At 41.3% G+C, this 19,257-nt stretch overlaps 1 protein-coding gene across 2 annotated transcripts in view; it reads left to right on the top strand.

The window, feature by feature from the left end:
• ERCC6 (ERCC excision repair 6, chromatin remodeling factor) overlaps nt 1-19,257 on the top strand; it is a 78,601-nt gene that overhangs the window by 11,034 nt on the left and 48,310 nt on the right. For both annotated transcript variants that reach the window (XR_006701564.1, XM_045438013.1), the window contains exon 5: nt 3,477-4,194. Coding sequence is in view for 1 of the 2 variants with exons in the window: in XM_045438013.1 (XP_045293969.1) it covers nt 3,477-4,194 (718 nt within the window). In the remaining variant the exon portion in view is untranslated. The remainder of the gene's footprint in view (nt 1-3,476; nt 4,195-19,257) is intronic.

Raw genomic sequence — 19,257 nt, 5'->3', positions numbered from 1 at the left:
TGTTGGGCTCTGAGTTGACAGTGTGGAGCCTGCTTGGGATTCTCTCTTTCCCTCTCTGCTCCTCTTGTGCTAGTGTGCACGCGCTCTCTCTCTCAACAAATAAATAAACATTGAAAAAAAAATTAGAGACATGGACTTTTAAAAGTTCAGTCTCTGAATTCGTTGGGCTTGTAACCAAGGCTTTCTCCTGCTGAGGTTCCATGTTCTTGTTGTTCCTGTCCAGCTGCCTAAAACCTGCCACTGCATTGTACCTTCTCTTGCTTTTTTGGTAAAACTGCCCAGGATTAATAGACTTCCCCAATTCCAAAAGCCCCTTTTCATTCTTGTTCCACCTGGCCTGTCTGTAGCAGCTGATACTTCTGTGCCTTCCAGGATCCCAGTCTCTACTGGTTTTCCTTTTGGCCCTCTGACCATTTCCATAGTGGTTTTTTTGTTTGTTTTGTTTTTGTTTTAGAGAGAGGGTGTGGGGTGGGAAGTATAGGGTGAGGGTGGGGGCGTTAACAAGCTAATTCTAAAATTGATATAAAAATGTATTGGGCCAAGAAAAGTCGATTTAAAAAAAAAATTTTTTTTGATGTTTATTTTTGAGAGACAGAGCATGAGTGGGGAAGGGGCAGAGAGAGAGAGGGAGACACAGAATCTGAAACAGGCTCCAGGCTCTGAGCTGTCAGCACAGAGCTTGATGTGGGGCTCGAACTCATGAACTGAACCACGAGATCATGACCTGAGCTGAAGTCAGACACTCAACCAACTGAGCCACCCAGGCACCCTTCCCCCCGTTCTTTTTTTAAAGGTTATTTATTTATTTGGAGAGAGCGCATGAACCTGGGAGAGACAGAGAGAGAGGGAAGAAAGAATCCCATGTAGGCTCTGCACTGTCAGCACAGAGCCCAATGTGGGGGCTCTATCTTACAAACTGAGAGATCATGACCTGAGCTGAAATCAGGAGTCAGATGCTCAACCGACTAAGCTACACAGGCATCCCGAGAAGAGTGTGTCTTGAAGAGGAACAGAGTATCAAGGCCCGTGATTAAGGTGCAGTAAGTAAGACAGTGGGTATTTGCACAAGGAAAGACAAATAGATCAGTGGGACAGAATATAGGGTCCAGCAGACAAACCCACCCATGTGTGATTAGTTGGTTTATGATGCATGTGGCAGTACAGTGCTATGGGGAAGTGTCGTCTTTTCGGTAAGTGGTTCACATGAAGGTAAAATGAATCTTGGCCTGCTACTCTATGTAGAAAGATAAATTCTGAAAGGATTATAAAAATATAAATGTGAGTGGTAACACAAAGCTTTTAGAGTATAGCGTAGGAAAGTATTTTCTTTTTTTTTTAATTTTTTTAATTTTTTTAATTTTTTTATTTTTAAAAAAATTTTTTTTTTCAACGTTTATTTATTTTTGGGACAGAGAGAGATAGAGCATGAACGGGGGAGGGGCAGAGAGAGAGGGAGACACAGAATCGGAAACAGGCTCCAGGCTCTGAGCCATCAGCCCAGAGCCCGACGCGGGGCTCGAACTCACGGACCGCGAGATCGTGACCTGGCTGAAGTCGGACGCTTAACCGACTGCGCCACCCAGGCGCCCCAGGAAAGTATTTTCATGATTTTGGGGCAAAGACTTAATGAGACACAAAAATGCTTTTTGTAAAGAAAAAGATTTGATAAGTGACCTATATCACAACTAAACTGTGCATCAAAAGATAGCATTAAGAGAGGGAAAAGACAAGCTGCAGAGTGGGAGAAGATATTTGCAATACATGTGTAATTGAAGGACACAAATCCAGAGTGTATTAAAGAACTCTTAGGAAAGGGCTAAAGACTTGAACATTGTCTTCAAAAGGAGCTATTCAGAGGGTCAGTAAACCTATGAAGAGGTGCCCTGGTTCATCAGTTAGTAGGGAGACACAAATTACAACCACAAAGTGGTACCATTACACAACTACCAGAATAGCTAAAATGGTAAGAATTGAAACTCTCAAACACTGTTGGTAGAACTTAAAATTAATAGGACCACTTTGGAAAACCATTTGGCAGTGTCTGCTAGAGCTTAACATACCCAAAGAATTATGTATAAATGTATTTCTGAAGGAGGTGTACTGGAATATTCATAGCAACATAATTCATAGTAGCTAAAACCTGGAAACCACCCAAACGTCCATTAACAGTGGAATGGAAAAATTATAGTATACTTCTATAATATAATACTAACAGCCATGAGAATTAACAAACTGCAACGATATTCAGCAATAAGGATGACTCTCACAAGCATAATGTTTATAGCAAAAAAGCCAGACGTAAGAGTACAAACATTTCCATTTACATAAAGTTCAAAGCTAGGTACAGCTTGTTTGTAGCGTTAATGGTATGGTCAGTTATTATTTTAGGGGGGGTGGAGACGAGGGTGCCATGAAGGGTGGTGCATCTGGGGGTAGTAGTGATTTCTGTTTCTTGATCTGGATGTCTGTGTATGGGTATGTTTTTTTTCTGAAAATTCACTAAGCTGTACATTTAGTATTTGTGCCCTTTCTGATGTGTATTGTTCTTCACTGCAAGTTTAGTGAAACACTGGTTACAAGAAATGTAGATTTTTAGAATATGGATTCTTCCTGTTCAGCCTTACTTACGTTTGTATTTTGGCTGTGGGTGAAATAATTTTGCCAGAGATTAAGTTCAACTAACGAAAGAGGGATGATATCTGGGTGACTTTATATTGCTAGGCAGAACTTCCAATTTTAGTTTCTCTTTTCTGTTAGTTAACTTTGCACATTTAACACCGTGCTGTCCAGTAGACCTGTTTGCAATGCTGGAAATGCTGTCTGTGTTGTCCGTTATGGTAGCCATTAGCCACATATGGCTCATTGAGCACTTGAAATACGGCAAGTGCATCTGAGGAACTGAATTTTCAACTTAAATAACCACATGGTGACTATTATATTGGGCAGTGCAGAGTGAATGTTTATGTTTTACCTATGTAGGTGCATGCTGATTCTTTATGTTTTCTGTTTTACTATCTCTTGAATTTTAGTCCATGTGAATGTTGGTATTTGAAGTGACATGGAAACTTGGGAGATTGCTTCCTTGGGGGCTACTCTTTAATTGATGAGGAAACACAGAGAAATGTGTATGTTGTATATGAGTAGCTCTGTCTTTAGATACACAGAGAGTGTATTTATAATGTATTATTTTAGAAAAAGTTATTGAGAAACCACCTTTTTTCTTAAAATATGAAATTTATTGTCAGATTGGTTTCCATACAACACCTTTTTGAATAGGAGTGTATTGAATGTGGTATGATGAATGCTATAATAAATTTTATTCTGTTCTTTTATGTACAATATGCTTTAGTACATCCATGGTATGTTTTTTAAATGTGAGTTGTTTGTAGGTGCTGTTTATTGAATAAGTGAGTCCTTGTGTCGTACTCTTGGAAAGGTTCACACTAGTGCCCAGTGCATTGTCGTCCCTCTTTCAGAACCGGGGCCATCCTGTCTCGGCAGCATGCTCATGCCTGTCCAGGAGGCTGCTTGGGAAGAGCTCATCCGCACTGGCCAGATGACACCTTTTGGAACCCAGATCCCTCAGAAACAGGAGAAAAAGCCTAGAAAACTAATGCTTGATGAAGCATCAGGCTTTGAAAAGTATTTGGCAGATCAAGCAAAATTGTCTTTTGAAAGGAAGAAGCAAGCTTGTAATAAAAGAGCAGCTAGGAAAACTGCGGCCTCGGGCACCTCTGAGCTGAACGCAACACTCAGTGAAAACAAACCAAGTGATCGAAGCAAAGTTCTCTCGAAAGCAGATAAGCGCTTGAGAAAGCACATCAAGAAGCTGCAGAAAAGGGCTCTTCATTTCCAAGGGAAAGTGGGCTTGCCGAAAGGAAAGAGGCCTTTGGAGTCTGACGTGAGGCCGAAGGCAGAGGGTACCTCTGAGAGCGAAGAGTCCGAATACTTCCCCACGGAGGAGGAGCAGGAGGAGGCAGAGGGGGCTGAGCTGACCGGAGAAGGCCCTGACTTCGTGCTGAAACCCGTGCTTAAGCACCGGAAGCGGCAGAAAAAAGTCACGGTGCAGGAGATGGGGGATGACTTTTTTCCAAGTTCTGGGGAAGAAGCAGAAGCCACCTGTGGAGGAGGAGGTCGGAAAGTAGTGAGATGCCGAGATGATGGAGATGAAGATTATTATAAGCAGCGGCTAAGGTCAGTCTGCAGAGATTGTAAAGAGATTGTACTGCTTGCTTTGTCTTAGGCAGCAGGTTTATTAAATAAGGATTCTAGATTCAGGTTAATGTATTAGACCCCCGTTTATCCAAAGGTTGGACTTCCTGCATCCTTAGCCTCCTAAACCAGCAGAACCCCCAAGTCCCCAGAGGAGCTGATACGGAATGCTTCTAATTTCTGTATCTTCGTTCAGATTTGGGACGAGTCTCAGAAGAAAAGCTTGGGGGAGGGCCAGGGCAAGATGCATGCAGAGGACTAAAGTGTGAGATGTATGCCTTTATACTCAGAGAGGTCACCTGTAACAGGGGTCAGGAGAAGACTGGCTTGTATAGTGGTGGTTTTTGTTTTCTTTTGAAGCAGGGAAACGATTGTGGAGGACTTCGTCCCAAAAAGAAGCTGAAATTTAAACTTTGGTGTATGAAAGAATAAGCTTGTTTTCTTAAATCCCTCCTTCCTTGTCTTGAGAAAGTAGTCACCTACAGAATTATAAACCTGTCATGCTGCCAGAAGTGTATTTCATGCTCATTGCATACCCTTCCTTTTCACGGTCATTTTTATGCTGGAAATTGACTTTGGCTTTTTTCCATGGCTCTCTCAGTATAAGATGCAAATAAGATAAAAGGGAAGGTGAATGTGTTCATTCAGGAAGTCAGCTGCCATATATTTTTTCTGAGCCCCGGAAAATGGTCTGTATGCTGCAGATACCAGTGTGTCCCACTGAGCACGACCCTGCCATGCCTCAGGTCTCCCACATGAGCTTACTAAGCATGAACAAGGTCCAAGGGAAAGGGGATCTGTTTGAAAGATAAATAAAACAGGTAAATAAGATAAAAAGATCCCCTTATTTATTCATTTATTTATTTATTTATTAAAAAATTTTTTTTGATGTTTATTTTTGAGAGAGAAAGACAGATCCAGAGTGGGGAGGGGCAGAGAGAGAGGAAGACACAGAATCTAAAGCAGGATCCAGGCTCCGAGCTGTCAGCACAGAGCCCGATGCGGGGCTTGAGCTGTGAGATCATGACCTGACCAGAAGTTGGACGCTCAACCAACTGAGCCACCCAGGCTCCCCAGCAGATTACTTTTTAAGTGTTTGCTCCTGGGATGGCTTTTTCCCAGTCTTCCACAGTTTTTTCTTCTTTTCTATGTAGGGAGGTCTAGTTTATTGTGTCTTGTAGCTTTCCATGGGCCTTTATGAATGCAGATTGTCCTGATATTTTTTCTTCTGTTACTTAGAACTGATGACCCACATCCAGATTGTCTCATACACTCCCTAACCCTTTTATCTATCTATCTATCTATCTATCTATCTATCTATCTATCTATTTATATTAAAAAATTTTTTGTAATGTTTATCTTTGACAGAGAGAGACAGCATGAGTGGGGGAGGGGCAGAGAATCTGTAGCAGGCTCCAGGCTCCGAGCTGTCAGCACAGAGCCTGATGTGGGGCTTGAACTTGTGGACAGCGAGATCATGACCTGAACCAAAGTCGGACGCTCAACCGACTGAGCGACCCAGGCGCCCCATTTATTTATTTTAAAGTTTGTTTTTATTTATTTTGAGAGAGTGTGCAGGGGGAAGGGCAGGGGCGGGGAGAGAGAGGCAGAGAGGGTGAGAGGGAAAGAGAGGGGAGGATCCCAAGCAGGCCCCATGCCATCAGCACAGAGCCAGGACTTGGGGCTCGAACTCCTGAACCATGAGATCATGTCCTGAGCCAAAACCAAGAGAAGGATGCTTAAACTGAGCCACACACGTGCCCCTGCCTAACCTTTTAAAACAGAGGTGGCATAGTTTTTTTCACACAGTTTGAGGGCCTGTGACCTAAATCCAGTTCTTAGAGCTGTTACACTTACTGTGGTAGACCTTAAGTAGCATCCTTGAGGAGTGGCTTACATTTGTTACTTCTCATTGCAACTTTAACTTTACTTTGCACATTTAATATGTGTAGAGGTATTTGAAGGATATCACTGGATGCTCTTGAATGCTGAGTGGTGTCAGTCTCTTTCTGACTACTGTAGAGAATTAATAAAAGTGTTAATCTCAACATATTGATTGTAAATGAAGCAATATTTTCTTCCCATTCAATATTAAATTAATTTTTAAATGTATTAGTATCTTGATGAGAAGCAGTTTATTTTGATTGAATTTTAAATATGGGTTTAGTTTAAATTCATTGCAATGCGTTTTTCTTAATAATGTTAAGATTGTAGAACAATTATTTCCAAAGCCATACCAAAGCCAGTTTTTTGCTAAAGTTACAGTAAAATCTCAGATGAATTTCAGAAATATCAATAACTCTAATTGCCACCAAAATACTATAGCTCTTAAAATTTTATGGCCACAGTTATTACGGCTGTTAAACTGCAGATACCACATTGAAATGTTTGTTTTGCGTCTGCTTTGATACTCTTTGGATTGGGGGATGTTAAAAGAAAATGCTTTGGACTGAGAAGTGTTATTAAGAACATTTTAGAACTGCCAGTTGCTTTTTATATTTTGTTACTTCTTGTTGCTGATCTTTGTAGACAGATTGAAATTGTAATGGTATTCCCTTGAGTGAAAAAAAAAGACTTTAGGCTTCTGTATCTTAGCAGTGGTTTGAGGATGGATAATCAGAGTAAAGCCCCATAGAGTTTGCAACACAGAAAATGAGTTTTTCTTAATGGTTAGAGTTTAGAAATGTGTACCTAAGCTAGGTGCCCTTTTTGAACTTGTACTGGTTATAACCCTGTTAATTATAATGGTCATTTAAACTTAGAAGTGAAAGTGGGTCACTCCTAGACATCTCGAGAATCCCCTTTCTTCTCTGAGCTGGAGGGAGCATCTGTCTGAGGTCTTCCCTTAGCTCTAGTTCAGTCCCAACCTGGTAACTTTGTGTTTAGCTGTTGCGAAGTGCGAGTTTCCTATCAAGACTTTTCTACAACGTAACCTTTTCTGGACCAGGATAATAACTGTTAGGATCCTTCTTTTCTCTGACTTAGCCCCAAGACCTCAGATCAGTCTTGGAAGTGTTACCATTTTTTAAACTGCTCATGTGTTTTTTGCCTGTCTCACATTTGTATCCTGCTTCTGTCTCTGCACTAAGTTGCATTTTGAGGCTGCCTCCTCAGTGGTGTTCCCTGATTTTCATACTTCTGGATATACCAGGAAGGATGAGCCAGTTCTTTGAAGTAAATATTCCGTTGGTTCCTACTCATGTCATTGGTATGCAGATCCTAGAAAACATCGTTATTTTTTCATTTTAATTTTGTGGCAGCAGAGTTTCTATTAGGCTGTTGCTCTTAGTTGTGAGGTTTAGCTTTTCTTAAAATACATCGCTGTTGTAGAAAACTAGGGCCTGGGAGCTCCAGGAGCCAAATAAAGACTTAATAGGATTGACACACATGCAGTTTTTGAGTGATAGGTGTCTCTGGTGAACACTTAGGTGTTACTTACCCAGTCTGTACAGCCGGAATGGGTCAAGGGTGGCTTAGAAGACCAGACATTGCATATGTGCACCTTTCCCCTTGAGGTGATCAAAGATCAGCAGCCCTCGTTACCTCAGTGTTTCTGATTGATTTCCAGATGAGATACCAGGCAGCTCTCATTGTGTCATCTTTGCTCTCACTGCATGAATGTGTGTGTGCGCTCTAGGACTGGTGCTAGGGTTTCCGGAGAGGAATTTGTCTTTTAGGGGACATGGACACAGATGGGCCCTAAGCAGTGTGAAGGGAATAATGAATTCAGACAGGTATTTGGGGAAGACTTTGTGGAGGAGATTCATCCCAGCGCAAGGCCTAGTCTGTTGAGTAGTTCAGATATGTTGAAAAAGACCCTAGGGGGCAGGTTATTGAAAAGGAAAATACATGCTTGCTTTGCTTTGGAGACACATTATTTCTCATTTGGATTGCCTTGGATAGTGGTGTGGTGGCTGTGGTCTGCAGAGATGTCTGGTTTCTAAGCAGTCACTGTAGGAAGGTAGGGCACAAGCCCTCACCTTACCAGACAGCTCCCATTTTAGGCAGTGGCAGTCTGTTCAGTGGGGGAGACTGAGGCCTTGTTTGGATTCTCTAGGAAAGAGTGCTGTAGTCCGTTAGTGATGTCTACCATGGACACGGGGGCCTCAGAGGGAAGCAGCAGCATTCATGCCAGTTATATGCCAACCTGAGAGATAGCACAGGCAAAAAATGTCACCAACTCTGGCTTCCTTCTCCAGCTGCAATGAGCACTGCTTGGGTCAGACTTGGGTTGTAGGTCAGGTTGTATCCTAAGTGAGAGGATGCCCTTCCAAGTAAGTTTTGTTTCCTGTTGACACAACTAGGGCTAGCATTTATAATTTGACTTAAACCCATACCCTGAAGCTCTTCTTTCTATTTCTGTGTGCCAGACAGTATATAATAGTAACAGGCGTTATTTTCTTGGCAGTGAGCATAGACTGAAGCAGAGGTTCCCAGCCTATAGGCTGATTTTGCAGAATCACCTGGGTGCCCTGCCATTGGAGGTGTTGATTCAAGAAATCTAGCATGGGGCTTCAGGTCGTAATTTTTAAAAACCTCCAGGTCGTTCTGATGCACTGTCAACTTTGGGAATTACTTAATGTGTATAAGTAGGTTTTATATACTTTTCCTTTTTGAGGTGGTAGCTTTTGGCAGATTCAGTTTTTATACGTTACTTTTAAAAAAATATAGTTTGTTGTCAAACTGGCTTACATACAACACCCAGTGCTCATCCCAACAGGTGCCCTCCTCAATGCCCATCTCCCATTTTCCCCTCTCCCCCACCCCTCTATCCACCCTCAGTTTGTTCTCTGTATTTAAGAGTCTCTTGTGGTTTGCCTCCCTCCCTCTCTGTTTGTAACTGTTTTTTTCCCCTTCCCTTCCCTCATGGACTTCTGTTAAGTTTCTCAAGATCCACATATGAGTGAAAACATATGATATCTGTCCTCTGACTGACTTATTTCACTTAGTGTAATACATTCCAGTTCCATCCACATTGCTGCAAATGGCCAGATTTCATTCTTTCTCATTGCCAAGTAGTATTCCATTGTATACATAAACCACATCTTCTTTATCCATTCATCATTTGATGGACATTTAGGCTTTTTCCATGATTTGGCTATTGTCGAAAGTGCTGAGGTGTATATGTTACTTTAAAATCCTCTTATGTACCCTGCACAAGTGGGTTGTGTTTATATAGGAAGGGGCTTGGAGAGGAACTTTGAGGTCAGTTCATTCAGCTAAGTGCTGTGTAAAATAGATCATCTGCTTCTCATCAGAACATATGCTTCAGAATCACCTGGAAAGCATCTTCAGGACTCAGCTTGCAGTGTCTGAGGCAGCAGGTCAGGGGCGGAAGGAGCTGAGTGCTGCGCTCGTACTTTGGGCTCCCACTAATTCTGAGGCGAGGTTGGTGGCGTTCCTCAGTATTACAGGCCCTTACTATGTTCCCATTTAGGAAACCCTTGATGCAGTTGGAAAGAATTGTTGGTTAAGAACATTGGGGTTTGAAAATGTAATGCTTTTTTCTCTACTCTAGCCCAATGTCAGCTTGGTATTACCACTGCAATAAATCTCCCCCCTACCCCGCCCCCATTCCACCTCCGCCTCAGTAAGTGAAACAAGGTAACAGACTTTTCAGTAGGCGGTCCCTGAGTCTCCTCATATATCATCTAGTGGTACTCTGGGCTAAGCTGCTGAGATCACAGCCTGAAACTGATTTGAGCTGCTACCTGCAAATGGTTTGAAGGCTTTCCACACCCCCCACCTTGAACTTTGGATGATTCCTTGTATTTTTAAATAATGAAATTATGACAGTATTAAGATGGAAAAAAAAAAAACAAAAACAAACTACTTACACCTCTTTTTTATGTCATTTGTCTACATTTCATTCTAGGCTTTGATCTTATGTATACGTACCTTTCATTTATTACAGTTACAGTAGGCTATTCAAACACTTGATCATGCCTTGTTCAAATTGATCGACTTGCCAATATGATCTGTTAAGAGGTAGAGCTGGGATTTGAAGCCAGGAGAGGGTTTTGTAAATGTCATTTTCCTTGCATTTGTGAATTGGTGGAATGTGTAATATCTAGATGTGACCACAGGGTGGCACTAAGAATCAGCACTTAGCTGCTTCCCCCTTCCTGTAATGGAAACCAAACCAAAAACTTAAACCAGTTGGATGGGGACTTGGGGTGATTGTAGGGAGTCTAGAAGGCTTGACAGGTATGGTGTGGATGGGGATAGAATTTGCCTCACAGTCTTGTGTAACCTGCATCTGTAGTCATGCCTGTTGATGTAACTTTTTTTTTAATGTTTATTTTGTTTTTGAGAGAGAGAGATAGACAAACAGAGACAGTGCAAGTGGGGGAGGGGCAGAGAGAGAGGGAGACAGAATCCGAAGTAGGCCCCAGGCTCTGAGCTGTCAACACAGAGCCCAACACGGGGCTTGAACTCGTGAACCGTGAGATCATGAACTCAGCTGAAGTCGGGCGCTTAAACAACTGAGCCACCCAGGCACCCCTGTAACTGGCTTTTAATAAATACAAATATTTATTTAAATAAATATATTTACTTAAATCTTTAAACCTTAAAGATTTTTCTTTTCTGCCCCATTTTTTTTACCTTGTTTTGTATGACTAACTTTGAGTTAGAAAAGGCTAATGACTCCATATATTATGTAAATCTTACAGATTACCTTCTAACACTGCAAGGCTTAATCATCTGGGTAAACAGTATCTCTGTTGTCCTTCCCCTTAAGCACTGGAGCTACTGGGGCCAGAGGCGATTTGGATCCTGGTTTGGAGGGTTTGGCTGTATACTTGCATAGTTCTAGAGGAGAAAGGCTGTCAGCATTTTCAGGTGCTTAGAGGGGTCAAGCCAAGTAGGATAAATGTTGGAGAAGTCTCTTGGATTTGGAAATTTGGAGGCCTTGATGGCTTGAGCAAGGGTGGCATGTGGGGGTTGGAAGAAAGGTTCTATGAGAACAACTATAGGTAGCATCACCTAACGCTTACTACTTAGGCAGTGCTTTGTGTCAGATGGGTTCTTTGGTTTAATCCTCACAAACCCTAGGAGATAGGAACCTGAGCCCAGAAAGCTGATATAATTTGTCCAAGACAGCAGTAAATGGAGAAGGCTGGAGAAGAGAAAGGGATCCGAGGAGGATTGGGTCAGGTGGGAGTGATCTGTCAGCTTGGTTGGTGTGATGGACTGGGAGGAGCGTTGCCTCAGCAACAGGTTTCTGCCTTCACTTGATGGGGACCGGTTCCACACTGTTTTCGGGTCCCATTACCTGCCTGAAATGCTGCTGAAGGCTGTGCCTCCTAGAACCCTTTCCTAGCTGCTCTGTCTCCATTTTATTATCCCTACAGAGCCTCTGTGTCTTGTTTTGCCTAGAGCTGGCTCCCATTGCACTGGGATTTTCTCATTTATTCTTCAATTGGATCTTTGTTTGCACTGGATGATGATTTAGCACTTTCAGGAAGGTCACATGTAGGAAAGGCCTAATTACATTGTAGAGCTTATAACTTTTTGTAAAAAGCATTTGATCTCCAAATCATTTGATGTCTAAGATCTGAATTTTTAAGTTTAATCTAGATTTATTCAAGAAACCTAAACATAATGATTTGAAGATTGTTCTTACTACCATCAGTTTCTAGGAGTTAATGTCTCAAGAAATAAACCTGTGTTCTCCCCCCCCCCCCCCCCCCCCGGATTCTATATTTTAGACAGAAGGAAAAGTTACTCCCTTAAAGAGTTTTCTTAGAATCTTGGCTTCTTTGAAATGACAAAGCTAAGACACAAATGAAGACTAATTCTGCTTCGTGCTCTGCACACACCTCTCATTCCCAGTTTCAGTGCATAATTGTCTGCATCAGTCTTAATTTACTCGGTGAGATCTGGACTCCTAACTGAGGGTATTTCATCTGCTCAGATGTGCCAATTAAGTCCACCCAGATAGACCATAAAAAGGCAGATAAGAAAAGTAAAACACTGAGTATCTCAATTTAGCAAATTAGACTAATCTGTAAGGGATTCTTAGCTGTCTGAAATAGAAAACCTATTGCACTACAGAAATGCAAACTATATTAAATACCCAGCTTGGTGCCGTGAATATATTTTTAAAAATAAAATTGTACTCATTGTGCTTCTGTTGTAGATTTCTTTCATGGATATTGCAGTAAGTGCAGAATGAGCCAGAGATTGAAATTTCACCCTGTATTGAGAATGATTTAACAATATGGTGTGTGACTTTTCCCTCACAGTGTAGGTCTGAAGTGCTCCAGGCTTGGTGGCTCTTGCAGTGTAAAAATGAAGGCAGAGCAGTTAGGTCCCTTGTGAATTTCAAGCAGCTCAATATATGACTTCTTTGGAGTTTTGGAGCAGGCATGTTCATTTTCTTACTATACGGTCTGAAGCTACTAATGTTTGACAATTCCTATTGATAGGTATATTTTGCCTTTTTTGGGGGTTGGTATAGGCAGTTCATTGGTTTGTCTGTTTATTAAATATGTCTTATGTGTTTGCTCAGTCTAGATTACTTGTAGTCAAAAGAATTGCTAAGCTGATTTTACTGTTGAAAAAGTTGGCAACTGTGCAGTGAAGAGGGAGTTTTGACTCACTTTGTGCAATATTGAGGTAGGGAAGGACATCTTTTGTGACATCTGTGAATTGGACTTTTAGAACTTGGTTTGCTCTTGTACAGTTGTTTTCATTGTGTAGCCATTAAAGAAGCAATTATTGACTCTTTGGCTTGCACTATGAGAAAAGAGGTGGTTTTAGGGAGTTTGGAAAATACGTTTGAGAGACAAGATTATGTAACAGGAGTAGACTCTAGAGGTTGATTATCTGAGTTTGAATCTTCATGTTGGTGATCTTGGCCAGGCTACTTAATCTGTCCCTATTTTTCTTTAACTGTGAAAAAGATTAAATATAGTATCCGCCTCATAGGGTTTGCAAGGAGTAAATAAATTGATACAGGTAAATTGCTTAAAACAGTGCCCGGCACACGGTGAGCATCAGTAACTATTAGTTGTTGTCATTCCTTAGTATTTGTTTTCTGACTCTGAGTTTAAAAAATATATACATAATATGGATGTTTGTATGTGTAGTTTGAAAACACAACTGGTTCAGAGCTAGCCGTTGTTACTCAAGGAGGTGATATGTGACATAGGGGTTAGAAATCACAGGCCATGGAGTCCAGTGCCAGAGTCTCACCTAGTAACCATGAGATTCTGTACATCTTTTCATCTGTAAAATGAGGGTCATAGCAGTACTTTGTTCACAGATGGTATGAGGATTACAAAAGATAATATGTCTAAGATATTAGGCTTATGTCAGGCAGTCAATAAATATTAGCTGCTCTTATTTGCATGCCCACCAGGTAAAACATTTACTACAAAGATTTCATCAAGTTGGTAAGAGGTCTGTGAGAATCATGAAGAGCCTATAAATAATGGTATCTATGAAAAGGTGTCCTCTTTCTAAAGTAAAAGGCAGTTTAACAATTGGTATTAGTATGCATAGCCAGATCATTAGCTATTATATACTTAGTTTTGTTGATATTAGGCTTTTTTTCCCTTTTATACATTTTTTATTAATATGATAAGGTCCACTTAGTGATAAAAAAGTTGTACAAATATAAGCACATTGTCAGTAGTTGTTTTGGGAGAAATCAAAAAATATTTCTCCTTTGAATGCACTAGGGGGCACTAGACCTCTGCCCAGGGGGCATTCTTCAAACTTCACAGCCTGCTCCTTGCTTCTGAGTGTGGATAGGTGAGGATTACACTTTGCTTCCTCACAGGTTTCTCTGTTCTAAGGTCCGTGTTTCAGATCATTCTTTTGTGCCTTGTAAGGCTTGATTTCCACACTCCTTGCTGTGCTAGATATGCAGGACATTGTTCCCTAAGTGGACTGTGATAATCTTAGTCTTTGCTGATGGTATGGGTGGAATAGCGTGATGGCCTTCTAGACTAAGGAGCTACACCTAATTCCTGCCTGCCCAAGATTACAGTAGGTGTTTTAACAGTTATTTTGTATTCATATATAACCTGGAATTAACAAAAATTTCTCAGTTTTACTTTTTTGTGTGTAATCTACCAATAATTAATTGCAAGATAGCATCTGATATGCATGTAATATATAAAAAAAGTAGTTTCCCAAGGGTGTAGTACATATGTTACCATTTAGTGCTGTGTGAAACTTTTATTTGATTCATTTTGTGGCAGAGGAGACAAATGCAGTGGTATTAAATGATGCTTCTAAAGTTCACACCTCTCCTTGCCAGTTAGAGACCTGAAATGCAGCTCTCTGCCCACATCTGGTTTTCACTTCTCAGTGGGTATCTTAAATCTGTGTTTTTTACTGGGTTCTCCGTTAGGGGCTGCCACCGAAGTCTGAGGAACTGTAGGAGTTGGAAAACCTCCCCAGTGAATAACGTACTTCATTTTATTTGGTTGCAGCTGTGATTATTACATATGTAGATTAAAGAAAAAGATGGTGGGACCATCAAAAGCATTATTTCCTTTCTAGTATTGTCATTGTAGTTTAGGGCTAGTTAAACTTTTTGTTTTCCTCTCTCAGAAGATGAATTCTTTCATTAAAAAGTTGAATCTTTTGCCCACCCTTTTCCACCTGGTCCTAGGGAAGCTTGGATGCAAACTTGGGGCTTCTGATTCTTCCCAATATCTGGTGTGCAGAAACCAGTGTTGTTACAAAGTGAATCCACTGGAAAACCCAAAACACAATTCAGGACTTGAAAATAACTTACAAAATTTTTATTAATAAAGGAGTTTCCTTTCCTTTCCTGTCCTTTTTTTTTTTTTTTTTCCTCCTTATACAATCAAGAATTTCTCTGACTTTGTCCTTGTCATGCCTCATTCTTTGTAGTGGACCTTACTCATGTTTACCCAGTGGATGTATCTAGGAGTAGTTCTTTAACATCATACATGTAGAAAGAGCAGGAATGCAGCAGGAGGTAGGCTGTAAATGAGATAGAACAGGACAATTCCTAGAGTGCTTGGGTGGCTCCATTAGTTAAGTGTCTGACTTTGGCTCAGGTCATGACCTCACGTTTGTGAGTTCAAGCCCCACATCGGGCTCTGTGCTGCCAGCTTCGGATTCTATGTCTCCCTCTCTCTCTGCCCCTCCCGTGCTCGCTCTCTCTCTCTCTTTCTCTCTCTCTCTCCCTCTCCCCCCCCCCAAATAAACATTAAAAAAATTTAAAAATTTAAAAAGAACAGGACTTTTTTTTTTTTTTCTGAGAGAGAGAAAGAGGGCACAAAGTGAGTAAGGGGCAGAGAGAGGGAGGAAAAGAGAATCCCATGAAGGGCAGAGAGAGCAGCAGGGCTCACCCGAAGCGGAGTTCGTGTTTACCCAAAGCGGGGCTTGAGCTCACCTGATGCAGGACTTGAACTCATGAATTGTGAGATCATGACCTGAGCCAAAGTCAGATGCTTAACCGATAGAGCCACCCAGGCACCCAGAATAGGACAATTCTTGAACTCATTTTTGAATGACCCACTTTGACCATTTTCAGGCCATGCTTCTGTCTGTGATGTTTTCCTTATTTCCAGCCCAATTCTGAACCTCATTCATTCATTCATTCATTCAGCATTTACTGAGTATTTGTGTTTAGGTGGGCATTACACTGGTCTCTAGGAGTATGACTAAAACAGTCTGTGGCCTCAGGTGTCTCCCAGTCTAATGGGGAAGATTAGATACGATTTTCAAGTGGTGCTGAACACTTGGTGAGTACTCTAGTAGAAACACCAGGTGTGTCCAAGGTGCTGTGGGGCAGGACACCTAACTCTGATCGAAGAAGGCGTCTCTGGAGGCACGGCTTGGCAGAGGTCTGAATGGTCCATGTGGGGTGGGGATGTATGTGTTTGGGGGGAGCTTGGGGACAGTGCAGGAATGCAGATAGCACAGATATGAGGAAACTGCAAGGTATGGCATAATGGCAGTTAGCTGTGTTTTTCCACTTATATATTTTAAACATTCTTGGTGTTCGGGAAATTCTTTGAAAATAAATAACCTTAAATGGTGGCAACTAGCTCTCAGGTGTATTTTTAGGGTTCTGTTGACAAGGTGCCCTAGCAACTGGAGGAAGTGTTGTTCCTGGTATAGTTCAACTGGTTAGCTGTGCCTTGTTGCCAGGAGCCTGGCCCTGGGTCCGAATTGCTTCTGACAGATCATTATTGTGGTATCAGCCCCAGGCCCCACAGCCTGGGCCAGGTTCTCATTCTTGCATGAATGTAACAAAGCCAGGGAGCATTTTCTCTGCCTGCATCTGATTGGAATTGTAAGTTTATGTTTATTACTGGGTTCTTTTCTAAGTGGCTGCCAGTGGAGTCGCTAGCAGGCTGACTGTGGCAGTCCCGCAAAGAGTTAGAAACCCTGCCAGGGAACACCAGGCCCACTTGCTTTTATGTGGCTGCAGCTGTGACTATTACATGTGCGGAATGTTTTTAAATGCGAGGATAAAAAACATGGAAAAGTTATTTCTTTTCCAAAAATGTAAATATTGGACTATTTACTGCCCCCTTCCACTTTTAAAATCCATTATCTGCCTTACTTATTGAAACACAGAATTTAGACATTTTGGGACCATATCTGATTTTTAAGATTTTAAATCACTGGAGCCCAGATCTTAATCTTGACCCATCCCCAACCAATTTAAGTCATTCTGTATCAATTTTTTTGTTACTGTCATATAAAAGGCAGCCATACTTCATAACAGTTTACTGTTTACAAATCTGTTACAGAATTTTTAAATTGAAGTATTCCAGCAGGTATCTTCTGATGGGTAAGTGTGTTTACTCATGTTGAGCATGGTACTCATAATTTCTGAGCATCCATTTGATTAATAAACATGGTTTTTGTTCACACATACTTGTTGAATTCTGTTAATAAACACTGATGGTGCATTACCTTATCACAGATGGATTATATTGGGTTATATATTGCCTCCACTTCCACCTCTGTACGTGAACATAGTAACAGCCTCTGAGGATTGTGAGTTTGTGTGAGGATTTCAGTAAGCAGATATGATTATGTGTAATAGTGTAGTTATTTGTTAAGCACTTACATCCTAGGCTCATGCTAAGTGCTTTACATGTGACACCTCATTTAATCCTCCCTAAATCTAGGGAAGTAGATGCCATTGTTCTCCCCATCTCCTACTTGAGGTAACTTAGGTGCTGAAGAAGTGAAGTTACTTGCTGAGGGTTAAAGAACTAATAAATAGCAGTCAGGATTTGATTCTAGACCATCCGGGTGCAGACTTCTGTGTTTTGGCCTGTGGTTATTCTGTGTGTTAAACCCAGTTTATTCATAGCACAGAGATCCCTTTACACCTGCTGGCCAGACAGGTCGCCCGGCCTGCCAGGTTGCAGGACAAGCAGGTTGAGAGCAACTTTAAGACTCTTGATAGCATCTAGGATGGGAAAGGCATCAGGTGAATGTGATACTCCTCCGCCACCCCCCTTCCCCCACCCCCAGTCTGCCATGTGGTCCTTCTTGTCCATCAGCACTAGGTGCTGCACTGTTTCAGTGGGCACTGGTTAGATGGTCAGAGGTCTGTTCTGGCTCCAAGCCCCATGAGGAATTACTGCTTTATATAACAGAAGGATCGCTTAGACTGAGCCGCATATGCATGTGGTTTTATAACTCTGGTATTTTCTGTCTTTAATATGTGTGGATGACTCTGCTGGGGCGATTTGTCTTCACAATGGTACAAATACTTGTAGGCAATAATGATTTTTCCCTACCATCTTTAGTCATCCTTTAGCCAAACTGAATAAATGTTTGGCTCTTCTCATCTTTATGAAGCGGAAGGTACTGGAATGCAATAATTTCTGTAGTGGCTTATGTGGTTTCCTAGGTGCTGTGTGCTGTGGAGACATGATGCCTGTACATTTTAGGAGGGAGGAGAAGGAGGAAGCTGAACCCTGTTGACACAGAGTGATGCAGTGGGAAGCTTAACAGCCCCAAAGATTTACTGGCTGAGTTCAAGGAAATAGCTGTTATCTATCAGTGGAGTTAAATATGTGATACTCTTGTATGTAAAATATTCAATGACCTTATGCCAAACTTGTGAAACCAGTATCTTCTGGTGTTTTTCTTTTTCTTCCTGTAAAATTATCTTTGTGTAATTGCAAAGTAGAGTATTTTTAAGTGGATATAATTTTTGTGACTCTTATGAGTTATCTTTGTGTAATTGCAAAATGGAGTACTTTTAAGTGAGTATGGTAATTTCTGTGATTCTTATGAGTTTTGTATTATTCATAAATTTACTAAATAGAAGTATTTTTTGTTTTGCAGATGTTTGTTTTTGAGTTCTGATAGTAAGGAATTTGGATACTGAGGAATATCTCATGTGAAATTGCTTGCTTGCTTGCTAAATTTCACATAGCAGGTAGCAAGAATCCAAATATATACACAGGGAAATGTATGTACATTATTTTGATTTTTTTTTTTAAAGTTTATTTCTTTATTTTGAGAGAGGGAGAGGGTGTGCATGTGCACTTGCCCAAGTCGGGGAGGAGCAGAGAGAGAGAGAAGGAGAGCGGGAATCCCAAGTAGGTTCCACACTGTCAACACAGAGCCTGATGCTGAGCTCGAACTCATAAACTGTGAGATCATCACCCAACCTGAAACCAAGAGTTGGATGCTCAACTGACTGAGCCACCCAGGCACCACCCCTCATTTTGGCTTCTAAGTTCCAATAGTGGGTATACTGATCTACCAGGGTTTTTTATTTAGACTTGGCACTATTGACATTTGAGACCAGGTCACATTTTGTTGTGGAGGACTGTCTTGTACATTGCAGAATATTTAGTAGCGCACCTGGCCTCTACCTGCCAGATGCTAGTAGTATATCTCACTCCTCACAGCAGTTGTAATGACCAGTTATGTCTCTAGACATTGTCAAATTAACTTGGGGTGGGGGGGAGGATGGCCAGATTGCCCCTGGTTGAGATCCAGTGCTGTATACCATTGCACTTAACTAAATTTGTAGATAATAGGAAACTCAGAAGAAGACCAAAGCCGATTATA

The sequence above is a fragment of the Leopardus geoffroyi genome, chromosome D2 (genome assembly GCF_018350155.1).
Source record: "Leopardus geoffroyi isolate Oge1 chromosome D2, O.geoffroyi_Oge1_pat1.0, whole genome shotgun sequence".
Taxonomy (NCBI): domain Eukaryota; kingdom Metazoa; phylum Chordata; class Mammalia; order Carnivora; family Felidae; genus Leopardus; species Leopardus geoffroyi.
Note: the sequence above shows the minus strand (reverse complement) of the source record. Positions and strands in the feature narration are given on the sequence as shown.